Source organism: Bubalus bubalis, chromosome 22 (genome assembly GCF_019923935.1).
Source record: "Bubalus bubalis isolate 160015118507 breed Murrah chromosome 22, NDDB_SH_1, whole genome shotgun sequence".
NCBI lineage: Eukaryota > Metazoa > Chordata > Mammalia > Artiodactyla > Bovidae > Bubalus > Bubalus bubalis.
In genome coordinates this window covers 4,441,120-4,462,265 of record NC_059178.1, presented here as the reverse complement: position 1 = coordinate 4,462,265, position 21,146 = coordinate 4,441,120, and the positions used below count along the sequence as shown (strand labels likewise).

Sequence of the window (21,146 nt, the reverse complement as noted above, 5' to 3'; positions counted from 1 at the left end):
TCTCAGAAGTGCCCAGGCGTTGTGGTGATTGAAATCTACCAGCCTAGGGCACTCGGCTATAAAGTTCTGCTTTATAGAATACCAGGGCCTGTGAAAACTTAAGAAACTTCTGTGGGTATAAATATAACATCTCATTAGGTTTTTCAGCAATTGCACTTAATGACCCTGTCAAGTCTATAAAATGAGAGTAAGTGTTGTTTACCTCGCAGATTTGGGGGAGCTGCGGAGATGAGGCTGTGTTGACCTGTATGTAGGAGGCTGCACACTCATCTCATGGTTTGTCTTGTGATCGCTGGCCTGAGATTGAAGGTTTTCAGGTTTTCTGTGTGTGAATCGGGGTGGACTGAAATGGAGTCACATATTTATTTGTGTATATAGATATGCCTGAAAGTTTCAACTATTTTCTATTTTGATGTGATAAGCCAGCAGCAGCCAGTACAGCACCATCCTAATAAACCAGTCATCATCTTTGGAAAAATCTCTGTTTCTGCCCTTTGTGTTTCTCTCCAAGTAGTAAGATCAGCGCTCTGCCATCAGTATCGGCTTGTGCAAGTCATTCACATTTTAGGCCTATAGGCTTTTGCAGTTATACGCTGGGGCTTTTTCACATTTGAGGGGAGACTAGGAAAAAGAGAGCAGTTTCTGCATTACCAGTGAGGCACTATTTCTGTGCAGTTTTATGTTGGATTAGCCTTACATTAGAAATTGGTTGTTACTTGAATGTTCATTGTTGATTTAAGAGGAAATAGTTGGGAATCTAAAAAAACTCCGTAATTTACAGTTAGCTTTCCTCCTGAATCTTATGTGAATAATCTAAAACTTACTGTATTTACATGTGTTAGAATATAGAAATTTAAGAATTAAAGAAGAACTTGAATATTTCAATAGGGACATTGAGAATAAAAACCATTGTAATTAAGAATGCAAGCCCTGATAGAATCAGCTTAATGTGGGATTTTGTTCACTCAGTCAACCTTGCTGTACTCTAATACTTGTGCTATTCCAGGCATTGCGCGTGGTATTGTGAATTCAGAGATGACTAAGACAGGAGTTCTTGTGCGTTCAAAACTCATCATCTAGGAGGGAAGACAAACATGTAATTCATCAAATCCAGTGTAATCGTAAAACAAGTATAAATAAATCTCCAGTTTTTCCTTTTCAGTGTGTTCCTGAATCTTGGTGAAAATACAAAGTGGGAATATTCTAATATTTTCTCTTTTTTTGATAATGCAGTCTCATAAGAGGATATTAGTTCTTATTCCACAAAAAAATCTGATGACTTTTCTCTGATTGTCCTTATAGAGAGCTCTGGTTTGAGAGACCAAGATGCTGTAAAGCTCCAAATAGGCCTCTCAGGCCTAAATACAAGGAGAAGGGGAGACTTCAGGTTTATTTTAGTCTGAGTTTGCCATATTCTATTCCCGTTGTTTGTGGGAAGAAGCACAGATGGCCATAGGAGATGGCTATGGTACCGGACTTCTCGGATGTCTTTGTTTTGGTGGCCCAGACGTAGATGGGGAGGGCTCCCCCATCTCTTACTGCAACAGTTGCCTTGATGAGGAGCTAACTTCTGTGGTTGTTCATTTGAGGTCTAAGCCAAGGGTTACGCACGCCCAAATTCTTGTGCTCTATGGGCTCAGATACCTGATATATTTTGCAGAAGATTGTGATTTATCCTCTTCTGCCTTCCAGTTGGGTTTCTCCACAGCACATAGGTTGGCCAGCTTGCCTCTTAGACTAGTCTAGTCTGCACTTTATGTTAGAGAAATGGCTTTTGATTTTTATGAATGGACGGTGTCCATCCGCATTGTCCAGCTCTGACTCACTGTTTTCCTATTTTTATTCCTCTAGGCATTTCAGGGGAAATTGGAGAAGGGCAGGGACATTAAATGAATTCACTGAAACTGTTTTGAACCAGAAGTCTGTAATGATTTTTCAGACCTTTTTTTTTTTTTTTTAATTAAAGGGTCAAAGATCCTGGTCTCAAAACAACCACGATTAGCATCTGTAGCCTTGGCAAACACAAATAAACCTAGATGTGCTATTTGAGATGTTTTTGTCTTGAGTGCAGAGGTATAAGCACCGTCCATTAGGGTTCTGTTTTAAGAGAACCCGTTTGAGTGCAGACTGATCAGCTCTATCAGCTAGGGTCATGCTCATCACGAGATTTGTTGCCAAGGAAGCCATGCTCTGACCTGGAATCGACTAAGCAGGGGCTGGAGGGTGGGGGACGTTTAGAGAGAATTATTGTGTCACACGGACTTCCCAGGTGGCGCTAGTGGTAAAGAACCTTCCTGGTGATGCAGGAGCGGTAAGAGACCTACGTAGGGTTGCAGTAGATGGACCCCAGGGCTCTTTCTGCTCCAGTTTTGTGATGCTGCCATTTTATTTCATTCTTACATAAAAGGAGCTTTGCCGCGGGTACATTTCAGCCATGCTGGCAGAGTCACGTGGTTTCACTGAGGTCTTTTCCATTCTTCCCCACTCCTTTTTCATGTCAATTCATTTTTCTTCTTTAATTCCCTGTCACATACTCATGGTTACGTTTCTGATATCAATTTTATTTTTTATTACTTTCATTGTCTGTAAGATAAGAGCAAAGATGGCTATTATTCCAGTTTCCAAGATACCTCTATTTCACGTTTTTATCTTCACAGTTCTGTGAAGGACCAAAGCAGGACTGTCCTTTACATCTAAATTTTAAATGTGAGCACACAGTTATGTGGAAAAGGAGATTATCGGAAGTTATCATTTGGCCAAAATCACAGTTGGTTTTGACAAAAGTAGGATCAGAACCTGGCCTGGACTCATTGTCATCTCCAATAATGCTAGGAAGATTCTAGATTGTTCGGGAAGCTTAACTACAGATTATCATACTCAATTCCCTCTTTGACCTACTGACCTCAGTTTTTTTCTTCTTGACAAGTTAAAAAGTACTCAGGTACTGCTGCTTCAGCTGCTGCTGCTAAGTCACTTCAGTCGTGTCTGACTGTGCGACCCCATAAACAGCAGCCCACCAGGCTCCCCCGTCCCTGGGATTCTCCAGGCAAGAACACTGGAGTGGGTTGCCATTTCCTTCTCCGATGCATGAAAGTGAAAAGTGAAAGTGAAGTCTCTCAGTCATGTCTGACTCTTCGCAACCCCATGGACTGTAGCCTACCAGGCTCCGCTGCCCATGGGATTTTCCAGGCAAGAGTACTGGAGTGGGGTGCCATTGCTTTCTCCACTCAGGTACTAGATCTTACTTATAAGGGACTCATCTTGTTTCATGAACAACAGAAATTCCTGAAAGCGGGATGTTAAGAAGGAAAAAGAGGAAAAACTGGAAGGAAGATTAAGAAAGTGGGGAAACAGAAGGGGAGTGCTGGTGAGGGCTGGGAGGGTGGGCTTCCATGCCAGGACACTGCAGGGAGCTGGTGGCGTGGCAGCATGAGCAGAGTGAGCTGGGAGACCAGGTTTAGCCGCAGCAGACACAAATGACAATTGACCTGTAGGAGGAAAGGGCATGGACACACACTGCTTGTGTAATGAGGGAAAATTGTTAAAGGAAGAGGGATGATGTTTATTGTGGGACTCTCTGGGGTGCTTTTCAGTAATAGCCTGCTGCTGCTGCTAAGTCACATCAGTCGTGTCTGACTCTGTGCGACCCCGTAGACGGAAGCCCACCAGGTTCCTCTGTCCCTGGGATTCTCCAGGCAAGAATACTGGAGTGGGTTGCCACTTCCTTCTCCAAGTAATAGCCTACAAACGCTCAAAATAAAACCTCAAAGGGAGGGTTTTAAATGGAAGGTGGTGGAAACGGTTTTTTTGGTTCATGGCCTCTGAAAATAGATGCACCGTAATGTACACAATAGATCTATTCCTGGAAAAGTTGTGAGTTGCATCAGCGTCAAGGGCTTTGTAAGAGAGAATAAGGCAAAGGGAGCCGATGAGGAATCCCTCTGTCAAGTCAAGAATCACCCCTGTTTATCTATGTAGCAATTCCAGCAGGGGTTTTATTGTTACATATCTTGAACCGGTTGTTCTACACAGGTGTGTGTGTTGAAAGCACAATCCTCGTGTGCCATCAGACCCAGTCAGATTGTCCCCACCTTACAGGAAATCAAGTAACTTCTTTGACTTCTTTGCAGATGTTATCTGAAAATAGGCTTGTTTGCCAGGAAACTGCGATCACCCTTTAAAATAGAGCTTTCATTTGTGTGCCTGTGAACACCCTCCCGAGAGCTCTGCGCCATCTCCCCTCCCGACTTTGTTTCAGCACCTTCTAGCGGGCACTGCACGAGGGTGGTTAGAGGTGACCACCGTTCCCTGTCATGCACGCACACACGACGTGGGAGGAAGGAAACATATGTGGTTGAAACATGGGAGGTATTGTGACTTCTCTCTTTACTCCTCACCCAGGGCGGTTTTCAAATCACACTTTGCCTTTCAGTTCTCAGTCTTTGAAGCAATAAATAATAAAGACATGTCTTTACTTGCTTCCTGAAGACTTAGACAACTAAAACTGTTGGCACAGGACCAGTGTATACACTGTGAGCTTGAATGTCTGTTAAAAGTTACTTAGTCTTGTCTCCCACAAAGGACACTTCTGGAACATCCTGGTCACATGGCCTGCTTCGACTAAAGTTATTCATTGCTTTTTAAGACCCTCTAAAGAGAAAGATTTTCAGTTTCTTCTTTCTCCTCTCTTGTCTCTTTGTGTAATAGCAGGGAATCTTCACCAAGGTAAATTCTGAAGCACTGTTGTGGCGCAAGACACACTCCTTCCAGTAAGAGAGACTCGCTCTGGCGAATATAGGGTTAGCGTGGGAAACACATTAAGGATCCCCAGAACACTGGGACTTCCCTGCCAGTCCAGTGGTTGAGACTCTGCTCTCCAATGCAGGGAGTGCCCGCTTGGTCCCTGGTTGAGGAACTAAGATCTCACATGCTGTGCGCTCAGTTCTGTCCAACTCTTTGCGACCCCACGGACTGTAGCCCACCAGGCTCCTCTGTCCATGGACTTTTCCAGGCAAGAATACTGGAGTGAGTAGCCATTTCCTCCTCCAGGGGATTTTCCCAAACCAGGGATGGAACCTGCGTCTCCTGTGGCTCCTGAATTGGCAGGCAGGTTCTTTACCACTGAGAGCCACCTGGGAAGCCAGATTGCCCATGCTTCAGGGCCCCAAAAAAAGAATCACTGGAAAATGATGATGTGTGAGCTGACGAATGTATCCATTAACTTATTGTGGCAAGCATTTCACAATGTATAACTAGTAAACCATCGTGTTGTACCCCCTAAATATATGCAGTTTTTGTCCGCTATTCTTCAGTAAAGGTGGAAGGAAAAAGATCACTGGGATAATCAAAGGCTTAAAAGAGTTTTAAAGCCTAGGAAAACATAGGTTTGCATCCTGGTTCTGCCATTTTACAGTGAGAAAAAAATTAGTCCTGGGGAGGTTAAATAATTTACCCAAGGTAACTCGGATGACTTTATGGAAATGACTTAAGTTCATTTCTCCTCATTGTAACATTGATCTAATTACCATGGTTATTTTGAAGGTTAGAAATCAAAATGGCAGGCAGATATAAAGCAGCCAGAAAAGCGCTGCTGTAGTCATTTTTATTACTATAATACACATTTGTTCAGCAAATATGTGTTGAACACCCACTGTTCCACTGTGCCAAGCACTGTTCTAGGCATCAGGTGAACCGATGACTAAGACAAGAACCTCTGATTGAGTCTGTGAGACAGTAAGAAACGAGACTTCAGGTGATGGGTGCAGTGAAGCCCACAAAGCTGGGAGACTATCATAGAGAAAGAGGGTGGGGGCTTACCCATCAAGAGACCTTTCCCAGAACTGCTGAAGACCTGGATGTAAAAATTGTCTGCCATGAGACACTAGGGGTCAGGGGAGAAATCCGGCAGAGAACTGGGAAGCAAAAAGGCAGGAAAGAGCTTGTCTTCTGGAGGAAAGAAGTCTGCATCACTGGAGCGTGGTGGGCAAGGAGCCGGCAGGACGAGGGCAGAGGGGTCCATTCACAGAGGGCCTCGTCGGCCACATAAGGAGCTTGGGTCATATTCTAGGTGCAGTCGGAGGTCCAAAGAGGGTTTTTAATCAGGAGAGCTGTGGATCAATTTGTTTTAAAAAGATATTGAGCTGCTGGTTGGAAGTAAGGAAAGAACATTAGCAGATTGTGGCAACAGTCAGGAAGGACGGTGGCTTGGATTGAGATCACGGCGTGGGAGGTGGTGAGACGTGGGAAAGCCTAGCTGATAGGACTTGCAGCTGAATTACGCTTGAAGAAGGGAGTGTGCGGAGGGTCTGTTGTGAGTCACTGGAGGCCCGGGGCTGGCTGAGGCCTGGTCTGTCCTTCCTGAGACAGGGAAGACTGGGGGGTCTAGGAGGGGCGGAGGCTCTGTGTCCCGAGGGCTTGGGGACAGTACATCTGAGGTGCTATGAGGCACCCTCATTTTAAAGCCAATTTAGCTACAACGCCTAGATTTATAGTTCAAATTTATACTCGTTCCCTTCTGTTGTTTTTGCAACTTTTTTTCTTCCCTCTCTTATCATACTTAAACGTTGGAAATGAGAATCCTTGCGTCTTAAAGTTGTAAGTCGCTCCTGACAGATGAACAGTATATGCGAGCGTTAAAATACAGTGTGTGAATTTTCTGGCTTAAATAAGAGTGCTCATCCCATTTTCTGACTTCAACATATACTTTCCTACTAACATGGATAACAGAATTCAGGAAAGCTGTTACTTCAGCCATCCTGTGCCCAGTTGGCATCCACATAAAGGATGAATGAATATGAAAGCTTTTCCTTGGCAGGAGTTTAAAAATTTTTTTTTTTGAGAGGCTCTGCTGTATTTACTGATTTTCCAGGGTTTCTCCAGACCCTCAGATATGACAGGAATGCAATAAATGTTTACTCGTTTTGGATTTTGGTTTTATTCAATGTCTTTCCTGCATGGATTTCACATGCCTGTTTTGTCTTATATACTGTTCTTCCCCTTGAAAGTTTAGTACCTTTCATGTATTAAGATTGCTGTTCTTTAGGACTGTCTCCTCTTCAGTGGTAATCTTGTTTTGTTCGTTTGCATTACTGGGTTGTAGAAGAAAAAGATATGAGATCATGTTCAGGATATGTGAGGAAAAATAAAAATAGGTGTGGGAAATTATGTTGTATAAGTTTTAATGATTATTTCTCCTTTCTGAAAGCCAGCTGGTCTTCCCAGGTGGTGCTAGTGGTAAAGAAACCGCCTGCCAATGTAGGAGTCATGAGACATGGGTTTGATCCCTGGGTCTGGAAGATCCCCTGGAGGAGGGCATGGCAACCCACTCCAGTTTTCTTACCAGGAGAATCCCATTGCCAGAGGAGCCTAGCGGGCTACAGTCCATAGGGTCGCAAAGAGTTGGACACGACTGGAGCGATTTAGCACAAAAGCCAAGATTTATGTATCAAAACCCTGGCAAGTGTGAAATGTCCTAGCCTTGGTTCCTTTTGTGTCAGTTATCTGCTGCTGCATAACGAATTATCCAAGACCGAGAATTTTCAAATCACCATCCACTGATTATCTCGGAGTTTCTGAGGGCAGGAATCCAGGAGTGTTGAGCCACTGGTTTTGGCTCAGCGTCTCTCATGAGGTGACAGTCCGGCCATCAGCTGGGGCTGCAGCTATCTGAAGGTCCAAATAGGGCTTGGCGATCCTCTCTTCAGATGGTTCATGCACGTGGGTGCTGGCAGGAGGCCCGCGTTGCTTTCCTTACCGCCCAGGCCTCTGCAGAGCCGCGCAGGTGTCCCCGGGACTCTCAGCGGGCTTCCCCAGAGGGAGTGATTGAGAGAGAGGGAGGGGGAGGCGTTCCATTATTGACTCCAGGATTTTTGACAAGAAGCTCCTCTCAGAAGTTTTCCATGTTTGGGGAATTCCCTGGCGATCCAGTGGTTCGATCTCCAGACTTCCACTGCTGAGGCCCCAGGTCAGGGAACTAAGATCCCACAAGCCATGTGGCACACCCCCTACCCCGCAAAAAGAAAAAGTTTTCCAGGTTTTGATGCTGGTAGTCATTTCTCAGATGAGAAATGTTTGTGTCACATGTATCAAATTTTTATGGGGCTCTTCTGTTTCTCTGCCTTTCTGCTTACAGAATAGTTTTATTTTAATACTAAACCATAGCACTGGAATTCTTCCCCCCCACCCAGTGGACCAGTTTTTTTTTTTAAGTCTTTATTGAATCTGTCACAACATTGCTTCCGTTTTATGTTTCATCTTTTCTGGCCAGGAGCCACTTGGGATCTCAGTTCCCCCAAGTAGGGGTCTAACGCACATGCCCTGGATTGCAGGGTAAAGCCTTAACCCCTGGACCTCCAGGGAATGTCTTTTGAAGACATTTCAATGGCATTTAAACTCGCACTTGTCTTACAGAAACCATGCCCCTACCTGAGTTGAAGTGCTGACCACACTACTTGTGATCAAGTAGTACCAGAGCTGGCACTGAGAGCGCACCCTGACTGCTCCCTCAGTTCCTAAAGGCACATCCTGATTTCAGAGGCGTTAGGACGTGGAAAAAATATTTCTCAGAACTGAAGAAATACAGTGAAAAGTTTTCTCCCCCAGTCGTCAGGGCTGAGGGGGATGTGGTCGATCAGTCTTCTGCAGGTGAGTTTCTTTCCTCCTGGTTTTACAGAGCCTGGAACTCACAGACTCACCATCTGATGGCGAAGAGATCTGAATAAGTGATTTATAGCAAGAATGAATATGCAGGTTATTTCCAAAATATTTCTGTTTTTGGTTTCAGAAACATAAACAAGGAAAGCCCCTCTTCTCTGATTCTATTTATATAACTTCTTTTTTCTTTCTTTTTTTTTTTAAGGAATAAAGATCACTGTAAACCCCGAATCCAAGGCAGTCTTGGCAGGACAGTTTGTGAAGCTGTGTTGCCGGGCAACTGGACATCCTTTTGTACAATATCAATGGTTCAAAATGAATAAAGAGGTAAATTTAATGTCTTTTAAATGTCTTTTAATTCCTCTGTCAAAAGAAGAGAGATGAATGCTGGGAAAGATTGAAGACATGAGGAGAAGGGGGCAACAGAGAATGAGATGGTTGGATGGCATCACCAACTCAATGGAGCTGAGTTTGAGCAATCTCCACGAGATAGTGAAAGACAGGGAAGCCTGGCGTGCTGCAGTCTGTGGGGTTGCACACAGCTGAGTGAACAACAACAAAAAAGAGAGAAAAAGAAAATTAGTTAACCTTACTGTCTTTAATATATTTATAGGAATTTTGTTAAAGGGCCTGATAGGTCCTTGTTAAAGGGTCAGTGTTATTACTGATGTATTCAATAATCGTTACTTTCTAAGCAGTAATAAGATCAGTTCTGTATTCTGAAAACTGTGGAAAATCAGGAGTACCTGGGGCAAAAATGTTAGCAAACGGGAAACATCACCAATACCTTCTGACATAGATATACAGAATTCTTTACAACAGATTGTTCCAATCATAATCTTTAAGAGGTTTTCAAAGCAGCATGAAAGGCAGTATTGTTTTAAGCATTCCACATAACTATTATATCAAAAGATTTAGGCTTTTATGGTAGTTTCTGAAGTAAAATTCAGGTTGGTAGAAAGAGACATTTGTTCCTTTCGTGAAAGGATTATATCCCTGAGCCACCGAACAAATAACTTAAATTTGCATATTGAAATTGTCTTTTCTTAAACAGTCTTTGAAAGGACTTCCCTGGTGGTCCGGTGGTTAAGACACCAGACTCCAAATGCGTGAGGTACAAGTTCAGTCCCTGGTCAGGAAACTAAGATCCCACATGCTGTGCAGTGAGGCCAATTTTAAAAGTAACGATGATAAAAAAGTCACTAAACATTCTTTGAGCCACTCCGCCGCTGGGGGTTTCTCAGTGGTCCGGCCACGTCAAGCTCCACTCTCGCGAGCTTCTCTCTTCTCCCTCATCCACCCGCCTCCTTGCCTGCCCTCCAGATGGCACCTTGAAACTCCATTATTCTTTGCAGCCTGTGAGTCACATAACCAAACTTTCTTCTCAACTCAACACTAAAACTCCATTTGCAAATCTGAATTTAAGCTCAAGAGTTGTTCCAAAATGACGTTCTTTCCTCTGATGGGGTCACCCTGTGCCTCAGAAGAAGCGTGGGGATTTGTACAGCTTTTAATATCCGTCGCTCACACCCGGGTGAGCCAGGGCAGCTGTGAACCGCAGCGATGGGACTGGGCGGGCACCGGTGGCAGACAGGCCTGTGCTGGGCGCTTGACTGTCAGGAGCCCCTCACATTCCTATCGCTGGGCGTTGAGCGCCTGACTGAGAGGACGCTTTACATGCCTAGGCTCTCAAGGGATGGTAACTGAAGTCACTTTTACCATAGCTTCTCAACTGCGGAGTGGCTTTCATTTCAGTGAATGCCTTTGAGGAAGAAATCATGGGCAGATCTTACTATGGTAAGTAGTGGGTTGGCCAAAGAGGTCGTTTGGGTTTTTCCATAAGGTGTCACAGGAAAACCCCAAGGAGCTGTTTGGCCACCCCGTACATCACGTGTGAACTGTGTCCTGATTTTGAGAAGGGGAGAAACTGAGGAGAAGAGGCGTGCCCACTGGATTTGAAGAGCTGTGATGGGTTCTAAGGCTCTCACAGTCGAGTTCTGTCTCAACCCTTAGATTCATAGTCTGTTACAGGAGGCATTCGTCTCACGACCACTTGTGGGGCACCTGTCCGGGTTCTAAGGCCTGGATGGTGAAGCCCGACACCCAAGGGCCCTGCCCCCTCCTCTGGGGACAGACAGGGAGCCAATGAGATAACTGTGAGTTAAGAGCTGTAGAAGATAAGCAGGGTGAGACCAAGGGAGACGACACTCAAGGTCTTAAACAGGAGAAGTAACGGGAGGCTTTATGTTCCTAAAACACCAGCATGCTGCTTCCTTTTAGTATGTGTTTATTTCTCTGCACTGGGTCTTAGTTGCAGCATGTGGGACCTAGTTCCCTTACCAGGGATCGGACCCAGGCCCCCCGCACTGGGAGAGCAGAGTCTTAGCCCCTGGACCACCAGGCAAGTCCCCCAACTTCGCTACTTAAATGGAAGCAAGAGCATAACAAAAAGACCAGTTACCTAATGCCTACACTAGACTGGAAATAGCAGTAGTGTGAGCTCGGACAGGGCAGGGGAGACAGAGCAGCGTGGGTGCGTTGCTTTATTTTAGAGACAGGGCTCATCAGATCTGGTGGGCTAAATGGGGAGCCCGAGGGGAGAGGCACAGAGCTCAAGGATGACCCTAGATGTTTCACTCCAGCCTCTGGGGACCTCTTATATACTGAGGTATTGGAGATTGGGAGAGGAAGAGATTCAGGGTGAAAAGTCAAGAGTGTGGTTTCAGACCCATGAAGTTTGACGTGCCTATTCATGTCTGAATGCATCTAAGTCAGCTTGGATACCCCCTGAGGCAACACTGAAAGTGTGTATAGCAGAGGAGGCAGCAGTAGAGAGACTAAGAAGAATTCGCAAGAGAAGACAGAGCATGACCAGGAGAGGATGGTCGGAAGCCCCTGGGAAACTATTTCAGGAAGAAAAGGGTGGTCAGCATTTCCAGTGCTGCTGAGAGGTGTACGGGTCCAGGGCAGGATGTGTAGGATTTTGTTTGTTTGTTTGTTTAAGATATAAAGGTACTAGAGGATGTTTTTGAGAGTGCTCTAATAAAAGAGATGCTAAAGTAGAGAAAATTGAAGGAGCAAGTCCAGAGGGGATCAAATTGTCAGAGAGGAAAATACTTTTCCTCTGCCGTCTCATGTTCTGTCCCTGGGAGCCAGTGAATCAACTGACAGAATACAGATTGAGAAGAGAAAATTTATTCATGTGGGAACTTACAAAAGCAGTAGTTCCATGCTGGGTTAAAGTTACAGAAAAGGGATGAGAAAGAAAGAGCCTCTACAGGAAGAAACATGGGTTTCTTTAGTAAATACGTACAGAGGGGTTTCTGGGAGAATAGAGAAGGAAATGGCAACCCACTCCAGTGTTCTTGCCTGGAGAATCCCAGGGACGGGGGAGCTTGGTGGGCTGCCGTCTATGGGGTTGCACAGAGTCGGACACGACTGAAGCGACTTAGCAGCAGCAGCAGCTGGAAGAGGAGAGATTCCTATCTGAAGTCAGTGGCTGAGAGGAGTGGGGTTGCTGGAGAGAGGAAGTACCCAGGACTGTTCTAGCAGGAAAGTAGACTAGGTGGGTTCGTGTGGGAGGGTGGGCAGGCAGTGCTCAGGGCAGTCTCCATCCCAGCTGTCAGATCCTGAGCAAAACGGTCTTGCTCTGGTGCTGGTTCTGAGAAGAGAGCGAGCTGAATTCAGTTGGTTGGGACTTGGAGGGGGGAATGTGTTAAAGTCCTTTGCAAGGGGGCCCCTGTATAAGGAGGCACCTAGTGAAACCTTGGCAATATGCCAGAGTTGGATGGTGGTGGTAAATTGATGGGAGCAGCTGAGATGACCCAAGCCCGGGAGGAAGGCTTGGGATGCCCCTGAATGGCCAGTCCTTCCTGTCACCAACACGCTTCCCATAGCTCTTCACTTCCCAGGCCTTAGGAGAAGTGTGCCGTCAAGGCCTCTACCCTCCGATAGAATTCTGCAGGTGAGAGACTGGGGTCTCAGGGTAAAACTTGCTCATATGCTCGCAGCTAATTTGATCAGAGCTGAGATGTGCAGCCAGGCCTGACTTTCCGTGATCTCTTTACTTCTTCATTGTATGGCTACTGAGCTCATAAATGTTGTGGTTCTCAAGCCTGTAAATACTAATGATCAAACAATTTTAAAGGACAGAATAGACACTTGACTGTTGGTGAGTTTTTGAACGATATATGGGATAGAGCTTAACTGTCTGGTTAACAGATTTGTAAAAGACTGGATCTCAATGACTTCAGTCCTAAATTATTCAACATGTTATCGTTTGCTTCTTAAGGAACAGAAATTTTAGAACGAGGAGAAAAAAGATACACTTTTCAAAGCTCCCAGGAAATCATACATTTTGCACAGCACAGTTTATAAGGTGTATTTTGATGAGTCATTCACTTTTATCCTCTTGTTGATTCTTTCACAGATTCCAAATGGAAACGCATCTGAACTTGTTTTTAACACAGTGCATGTAAAAGATGCAGGCTTTTATGTCTGTCGAGTTAATAATAATTTCACCTTTGAATTTAGCCAGTGGTCACAGCTGGATGTTTGCGATGTCACAGAAGTAACAGAAAGCTTCCAGAGTAAGTGATAAATTGGGTGCTGGGATGGGAATTGCCTCTTTTGAATTTTACTTTAAATGTTTGCTTTTAAATCATTTCAAAGTATCAAAGCCAGTACTCACCCAATATAATGTATATGTGCTTCCCCCGGTGTAATGTCACCAGTCGTTGAGATTCTATCCCATGTGCTTTGATTCTTTTTCTGTATGGATGGATGGACAGACAGACAGACAGACAAAGAGAGACATGCAGATGTTTGGGGATAAAATGACCTTTCTCAATCTGGCCCTGCTGCCTACCTCTGAAAACTTGCCACCTTTCATGGGTCTGAATGTTGTGGTCTCTGATTTTGGAGGAGAAAAGAAATCTAATGCAATCTTGGTCACTTTTGAGTTCCTTTCTATACTGTGTTTTTTTCTCCCAAACTATTTATTGTATTACTCCTAAAAAGTTGTGTCATGGAATAAAGTCCGTCTGTAGAGTTGATCCTGGCGTGGCAGGGCTTACAGTGTATCAGTCACTGCAATGCAGCCTTCCATCCAGCCAGTTTTCCACTCTTTGCCTGTCCGCTTTTTAGTTCAATAACCAGTATTGATCAAGGAAGAACCCCAAGGTCTTCTGAAGAGTAGCCATCAGGTATTATTTTATTTATTCACACACACAGTCAAGAACCATGTTTGTCGTTTTTGCCAGACAAACAGCATGAGGGAAACTTTTGTTACCAATTGTGTCTTCCATTCTTCTTCTCAGTTTAGCTTTTCCCACACCTGAATAAAGTCTCTAGAAATAGTCATGATTAATTAAGAGAGTGGTTTATATTTTTTTAGAATATTTCTGTGCATGTAATGAACTTTCATGTTTATGAATAGAATATTGTTCATTCAACAAATATTATTGATCACCTGCAATGTGCTAGACACAGAATTTCATTGTTACCACATCTCATTGACAAGCCCTCTTTCCTCAAGGCTCTTAAAGACTGACAGATGAGCCTTCAATAAAAAATGCTTTCTGATATCTGCCTTGGAAAGAAATGCTAGGGATAACCCATCCATATTTATTCAGTGCTAATTGCAAAACTCCTGATTTCAAGAAGGCAAGTTAAATCAAACAGCGGAACATAGAACTTTCTGTTTTTAACATGAATGTCACTCAAGATGTTAAGTCCTTTGCTCTACCAAACATGGCTAAGCACATTTAGAAACCATGTGAACTATTTTCCCCTCTTGAATATATAGTGCATGCTAATACTTTGAGAAGTTCTGCAGTAAAGAAATCTGTCTAACTTTGTTTAACCCAGAATGTTCTAAACTTATTTGTCCATAGCATCCTTTTATCCATAGAACATCTCTTAATATTTCTAAAAGTGCAACAGTTTTCTGAAATATCGTTTGGGAGATTCTATTAAAGATCGTGGGGAAAAAAAAATGTAGGATGAACTTGAAAGCATTTTTTTTTAATTTAAGTTTTAAAAGGTTTTTTTAACTTAAGAGCTTTTATGTTCATTGCTATTTTTCTTTTAATTTAAGGCAGTTGGGATGGCATCTCTGAATCCAAGTTGCAAATCTGTGTTGAACCAAAGTCCCAAAAGCTGATGCCTGGCAGCACGTTGATCTTACAGTGTGTGGCTGTCGGAAGCCCCATTCCTCAGTACCAGTGGTTCAAAAACGATTCACGATTAACACACGAGACAAAAAAGCTATACATGGTAGGAAGTTGGTCTCGGGGACATTTGGGGTGGTTAATATGGAAATAAATAGTATAATGAAAAATCACAGTGAATAGTGATTCATATTTGGGGTGTTTTCAAGTTTTTTTTTTTTTCAAGATCTTTATTATCCAGTATTAATTGATTCTTATATTTACAAAAGGGCTAGAACACCATGCCAGCCCATATGTAAGTGCTTACCTGAAAGGTGTCAACTAGTATCGCATCAGACTCACTACCGTTAGATTCATTGTATTATTTGCTTGCTAATACTTGACCTAATGTAATGAATGGAAAAAATGGAGGAAAGTCTGCAATGTTCAGTTTTGTAGGGTTTAAAAAAATAATAATAATTTTCTCCAAGCCATTTTAAATTAAAATTAAAGAGTCAGTCAATATGTGCATGTTCTGATACTGATTTAGGTACCTTATGTGGATTTGGAGCATCAAGGAACCTACTGGTGTCGTGTATATAATGATCGAGAGAGTCAAGACAGCAAGAAAGTAGACGTCATCGTAGGTAAGCAGTACCACTCAGGGTTCTGACCAGTGGAGCTATATAAGATGAAGTATACTGAGCAGTGGAAATTTTATTCACCCGTTCTATTTAATGGTATGTTAAGCATCTGGAATTATTTTTGCTTAAATAGAAATTTGAGAGAATGCATCCTAAATTCATAATGAGGATTCACACATAAAGAACAGAAAAGAACCAAAAAAGATTATTTATTTAGATCTTTTTAGTTTTTTATAGTTTATATTAAACATTTATGGCAAAAAAAAAAAAAGAAAATAAATAAATAAAATAAAAAAAAAACACACACAAAAAAAAAGAAAAAAAAAAGAAAAAACATTTATGGCAAAAAATGTATTCCGAGCTTTAGCTAAAAAAAACCCTGGGTTTAATGGAAAAAGGTTTTTAATAAAACATTATTAAAGAAACAAACATCACAGACATATGCAGAATGATTATTAATCAACAGTGCCACTTACGAAATACATAATTTGGGAGTTGGTTCTGTTTCAGCTTCATGCATGTAGTGATGTTGTTAATAGTAGGAGATACTGATGCAATTGATACGTATGTTGGTTTGCCAACATGTTTCTATGATATTTATCTCTGTTTGCTTGATGGCCGCCCTTCCTAAGATCATGAATCACAATGTATTCACATTTGTTTTCTCTGGAACAAGGAAGAACAGATGAGGCAGTGGAATGCACTGAAGGTAGCGTAATCCTTTGGTTTGAAAGCACGTATCCTGCATGCTGGTTCATCTTGGGATTGGTGGAGTGCCCTGGCCTGCCGAGTGCAGTGATGGAAAAAATACTAGCTATAAGAAAAGACTTTAATGCAAGGGGGCTGTATCTTAGTCTTCAAGGGTTCATAAATTGCTCCAGACACTATTCAATTGACACATTATTAAAATAACTAATTTCCAACAATATCTTATGGATAGTGAGCAGTGTGATTAATTCTTAATGTTCATTTTTGTCTTCATAAAATTTAAAAAAATACATGGCTATCCTGTCATGGATAGTTGTTTAGATTATTTTATCTATCTGTTTGCCATGATAAAATGCCTCTCAAATGCAAACGTAATTTCTATAACAGTTTCAGGACTGGAGATTTATTGTTTAATGCATTTTTTTATGTAATAATAAGTATTCTGTTTTAATATAAGTTTATAAGATCCATTCTTTGATGTTATAAGACTATAGATTAAGGTATCATGTCGCCTTTACCATACTACACAGAGAACTGAAAGTTATTTTAACATAAATTCCGAATTTTTTTTGATTAACCAAAGCCTTGTACATAAGTTGTAATGAATAAATTTTAAAACTTAAGTTACCTGCCCCTGGTGTGGTGTCACACTGTTTTGCAAAATGAGATTTGTGGATAGCAAAGTATTTTTTCAATTTCTGCCTCTTTAACCTATTATAAACATCTTTGGCTCTACTTGGGCAAAGTAAGAAAATAATGTCACCTCTTATGTTTCTTGGTTTCCCTGTCCTTTGTATTGCTATGGTGTCACTCTGAAGTTCTGAAATTACTATTTTCATCCCAATCATAGTTGCCGACAAGAATTCTCTAGCATAAGGGTGCACTGTAATCCTGTGGTCTGTGGGCCCTGCATGAGGGAATCTTTGTAAAGAGATCCTAAGCAGACTCCTCTTCCTTCTTTTTCACCTAATTGCATGATTTTTAAAATCCCCTAACGCTGCAGACCTCTAAGAAAAAGAGTGAACTAGCATCTCTGGTTTCAGGGCGATGCATGTCGGTTGCCTCCTAGCTGCTTTTTTACCTGCAAGAATCTCCCTACAATTTTGCAGCGGTGAACACGCTACTAGATAATAATTTTCAAATAAATCTGTTATGAAATTACTCCCAAAATTTCAGATGGAAAAATTAGATCCAACTTTTCTTTCTAAAAAAGTCTGCAGCGTTGAGGCATTTTGTAGTTGGTGGATGGGCACGCAGCAGCGATGTCCTACAACATACCTTATCTTTTTTTACCTGTAGAACCTGATGTGATCTGTTTCATTTTATGTGCTTTGTTACAGATCCCTGATTGGGACAGAGGGTAGGAGTTCAATAGGTGGGACTCAGGGTTTCTTTTTAAGGGCAGTGAAAACACTCTGCCAGTTGTAGTGGTGAATACATGCGTGCAGGTTTTAGATCATTTAGGAGGTCAGAGGAGGGGAGGCCCAGGATGGAATGAGAATACGACAAAAAACCTAAACCTGGACTTCTCAGGTGGTCCTGCGGTTAAGAACCCACCGGTCAATGCAGGGGACACAGGTCCAATCCCTGGTCCAGGGAGATCCCAGATGCCTTGGAGCAGCTCAGCCTGTGTGCCACGACTGCTGAGCCTTGCCCTAGAGCCCATGAGCCACACCAGAGAAAGCCCTTGCGCAGCAATGGACGAAGACACAGCACAGCCGGATGATAAGAATCTGAGCCTCACTGACTATGGGATGGAAGAACAGGTGCTGGCCTGAGTACCTGGGAAGGAGTGAACACAGAAGACGGAAGAAATTGTACATGACCCCATACTCTAGCAAATACCACTGTGTAGTTGGTTTTATATCACAGAAATTACTGCACATTTTATGAGTAGTATAGCATTTGTAATTTATTGTGAATGTTAACTTTTATCTTCATAAAATTTGTAAAGGAAAAATAGGTAACTGTAATGTCAGGTATTTGCTTAGATGATTCTCTCCCTCCATTAGCCAGAAGCTGTGTGCTGTGTGTAGTCACTCAGTCTTGTCTGACTCTTTGCAACCCTACAGACTGTAGCCCACCAGGCTCCTCTGTCCATGGAATTCTCCAGGCAAGAATACTGGAGTGGGTTGCCATGCCCTCCTCCAGGGGATCTTCCCAACCCAGCGATCGAACCCATGTCTCTAACATTGCAGGCAGATTCTTTACCATATGAGCCACCAAGGGGCTACAGGTTAACAATTCTGAAACCACAATACCTTTAAAAACACATTCCACCAGTCTAACATCAGATATATCCCGATTTAGAGACATTCTACAAAATACCTTACCTTATTGGTAATCCTCAAAGTGGTCAAGGTTATTAAAAACAAGGAAGGTCTGAGAAACTGTCACAGCAAAGAGAAGCCCAAGGAAACACAAGTAAACGTGACGCGGTGTCCTGAACAGGGTCCTGGAACAAAAAAAGAACATTAATGGTTCATTAACTGTGACAAATATGCCTTCCTAACGTCAGAGGTTAAAAATAGGGAAAGTAGGTGGGTGTATGCAGAAACTCTGCACTGTCCTCGAAATAGTTCTGTACATCTTAAACTGTTCTAAACTCGTTTATTTTTAAAAATATCATTTGAGGTTTTTAATTAGTTTCAAGAAGTGTATAGTTGAGGCCATAGACAAACCTGTCTCTTGACTGTTTTTGTCCCCTAATTAGTCTGAACATCTACAAAACTTTGATCAAATTAACGATGAGTCTGTTTAGCTTTTTGTCATTTGATGAACATAGTAATAGCTTAGGAGTCCTAACTGATGTGTCTCCCCTCCTCACAGTGTGCATGACTTCTCATTTAACTGATGTCCACAACAGCATTCTCCCCTCCTCACAGTGTGCATGACTTCTCATTTAACTGATGTCCACAACAGCATTCTCCCCTCCTCACAGTGTGCATGACTTCTCATTTAACTGATGTCCACAACAGCATTCTCCCCTCCTCACAGTGTGCATGACTTCTCATTTAACTGATGTTCACAACAGCATACTCCCCTCCTCACAGTGTGCATGACTTCTCATTTAAGGCATTTTAAAAATTCTAACCTGAAAAAAAAAAAAATTCTAACCTGATAAAACATTGTAACATGATTTAATAGCACAGAGTCAACTTCTTTGATCAGTCTTCCTATATGCACTAAATTGGCAGTTAAATTATTTAAAGATTATTTTATCTGTTTTCTCTTATTTTATTTTAGATGAATTGACTAATCTTGGGCATCCTGGTGAGTAATGCAAACATAAAACACTCATTTTAGAGTTCCAGGTTATTGAATGCAGTAACTTAAGAAGACACTAGCAGTATTCTCTTGCTGTAGCAGTACTAGTGGGGGGTTTTCCCTTGATTGACATATCATAATTTAGGGTTGAAATCAGTACGTAACATGAAGTTCAATTTCATGCAAGTGAAAATATTAAAAAGACTCTAAATTGTAAGACTGTAGGGTAGAAAAATAAATATACTGAGGCAATATAAAATATCAGTGTATTTCTCTATCATTGTGAATGACTATAAATAAAGAAGGCAGCTAAATGGAGAAGTGCATGAAATTAATTTGAGAGCCGAGAAAGAGTGACAGGAGTTACACTTCTGAGCTCTCCAGACCCCTGGGTCCCCGTTCAGAGCTGCTCGGACATTGAACGTGTCTGAACCAGTTGGGGGGTGTCTGTATCTGAAGTAAAACCACTGTCAGTGGGGACTGTTGGCGCTCTGCAGACGAGTGGTTGGTCATTGGCCATGAAGAGACTGATAGTTGGCAGGAATATTCATCATTCTTTGGCCAATTTTGTGAGAACCGATTTCTGAACAAGTTAAGCTAAAGAGCAGGCTTGCCTGAGATGAAAGGCATAGTAATCGTGAAGGCAGAGGGCATGAGTCCGAAAGGCACTGAGGGAACCTCTGTTTGAAAATGAAACCTCGAGAGAGTGGGGTCAGACAGGAGCTACATCAGTTAGTATTTGTAGCGATCCCTCTTACTTCTTGATGTGTTATTTCTCGTTGTCACCCCATAACTAATTTCCTTAGTTTTGTGCCTGTTTCATTACTAAACATCTCTTTTTGTGAGCGATGGTTTGGCTGTGCTGATTACTATAAGCCCGTGAGACAAAGCAGAAGGGCCCTGTTACCAGGGTGTCATTCCTGCTGGGCCAGCCTCGAGCTCCAGGAAACCTCCGTGAGATTTGCTTCAGACACTCAAAACTAAGTGATGTTGGAATAGCCATCCTCGTCTTGTAGCTGATTGCTTCTCTTGACTTGGTTAGAATTCCCCTTTTCCTAAATGTGTCTGTTATTTCATGCTCTTCAGTGAGCATCATGAAAAGCTATTTCAGGAAAACTTTTGCATACCAACAGCACTAAGCTTCTGAAATTTCCCCGACCTTTTTCATTATATCCCTGCTCCCCAAGAATTAGAAACACCAAAGCATGTAAGAAAAAATTGAATATACTTTCAGTGGACTCTTAGAGCATATATATTATTAAAAATGCAAACATTTACCCTGTCTATAGCAAGAGACATATGACCATCTGAAGTCCATCTTCCCCAGCGTGTCTTCCTGCATGGTCCCTGAGAGTTGGAGGTATTTCATATTATGTATAGATGATGGCAAAGAGCATGACCATGGAATGATATCTCCTAGCTTGCTAACGCTGGGCAAGTGACTCAGTCTTTTTCTGTCTCAGACTCCTTACTTATATAATGGAGATAATAACAGTATATACCTCACAAAGTGTGGTTGTTAAAATCAGTTATATTTACAACACATGCAACAGTCCCAGGCCAGCATTCAGTAAATGTTAACCGTTCCTGCTGCTCTTCATGGCCACCAGCAACTGTTTTCAAGCTGTAATTTCTACCTAACATGTTAAAGAGAATCACCCTCAGCTGTAGCAATCTGTTACCAGAGCCATTCCCTGCCCCTGATTCCAGCTCCCATCCAGGTACA

General features: G+C 42.4%; 1 protein-coding gene and 1 long non-coding RNA gene across 9 annotated transcripts in view; one reads left to right on the top strand and one right to left on the bottom strand.

Moving 5' to 3' along the window:
- MALT1 (MALT1 paracaspase) overlaps positions 1-21,146 on the top strand; it is a 64,928-nt gene that overhangs the window by 16,205 nt on the left and 27,577 nt on the right. For 4 of the 8 annotated variants that reach the window (XM_044934628.1, XM_044934626.1, XM_044934629.1 and 1 more), the window contains exons 3-8: positions 8,858-8,979; positions 13,082-13,241; positions 14,750-14,928; positions 15,352-15,448; positions 16,122-16,154; positions 19,400-19,426. In XM_044934628.1, the coding sequence (XP_044790563.1) occupies positions 8,858-8,979; positions 13,082-13,241; positions 14,750-14,928; positions 15,352-15,448; positions 16,122-16,154; positions 19,400-19,426 (618 nt within the window). Of the gene's footprint in view, positions 1-8,464; positions 8,644-8,857; positions 8,980-13,081; positions 13,242-14,749; positions 14,929-15,351; positions 15,449-16,121; positions 16,155-19,399; positions 19,427-21,146 lie in introns of those variants that run through there. The other 4 variants (XM_044934627.1, XM_044934630.1, XM_025273523.2 and 1 more) reach the window with 2 other exon arrangements.
- On the bottom strand, positions 16,092-20,836 carry LOC123331211. The gene is made up of 3 exons (XR_006547735.1): positions 20,699-20,836; positions 18,487-18,608; positions 16,092-16,228 (listed from the first exon to the last, which is right to left on the bottom strand). It is a non-coding gene; the product is annotated as an uncharacterized LOC123331211 (long non-coding RNA).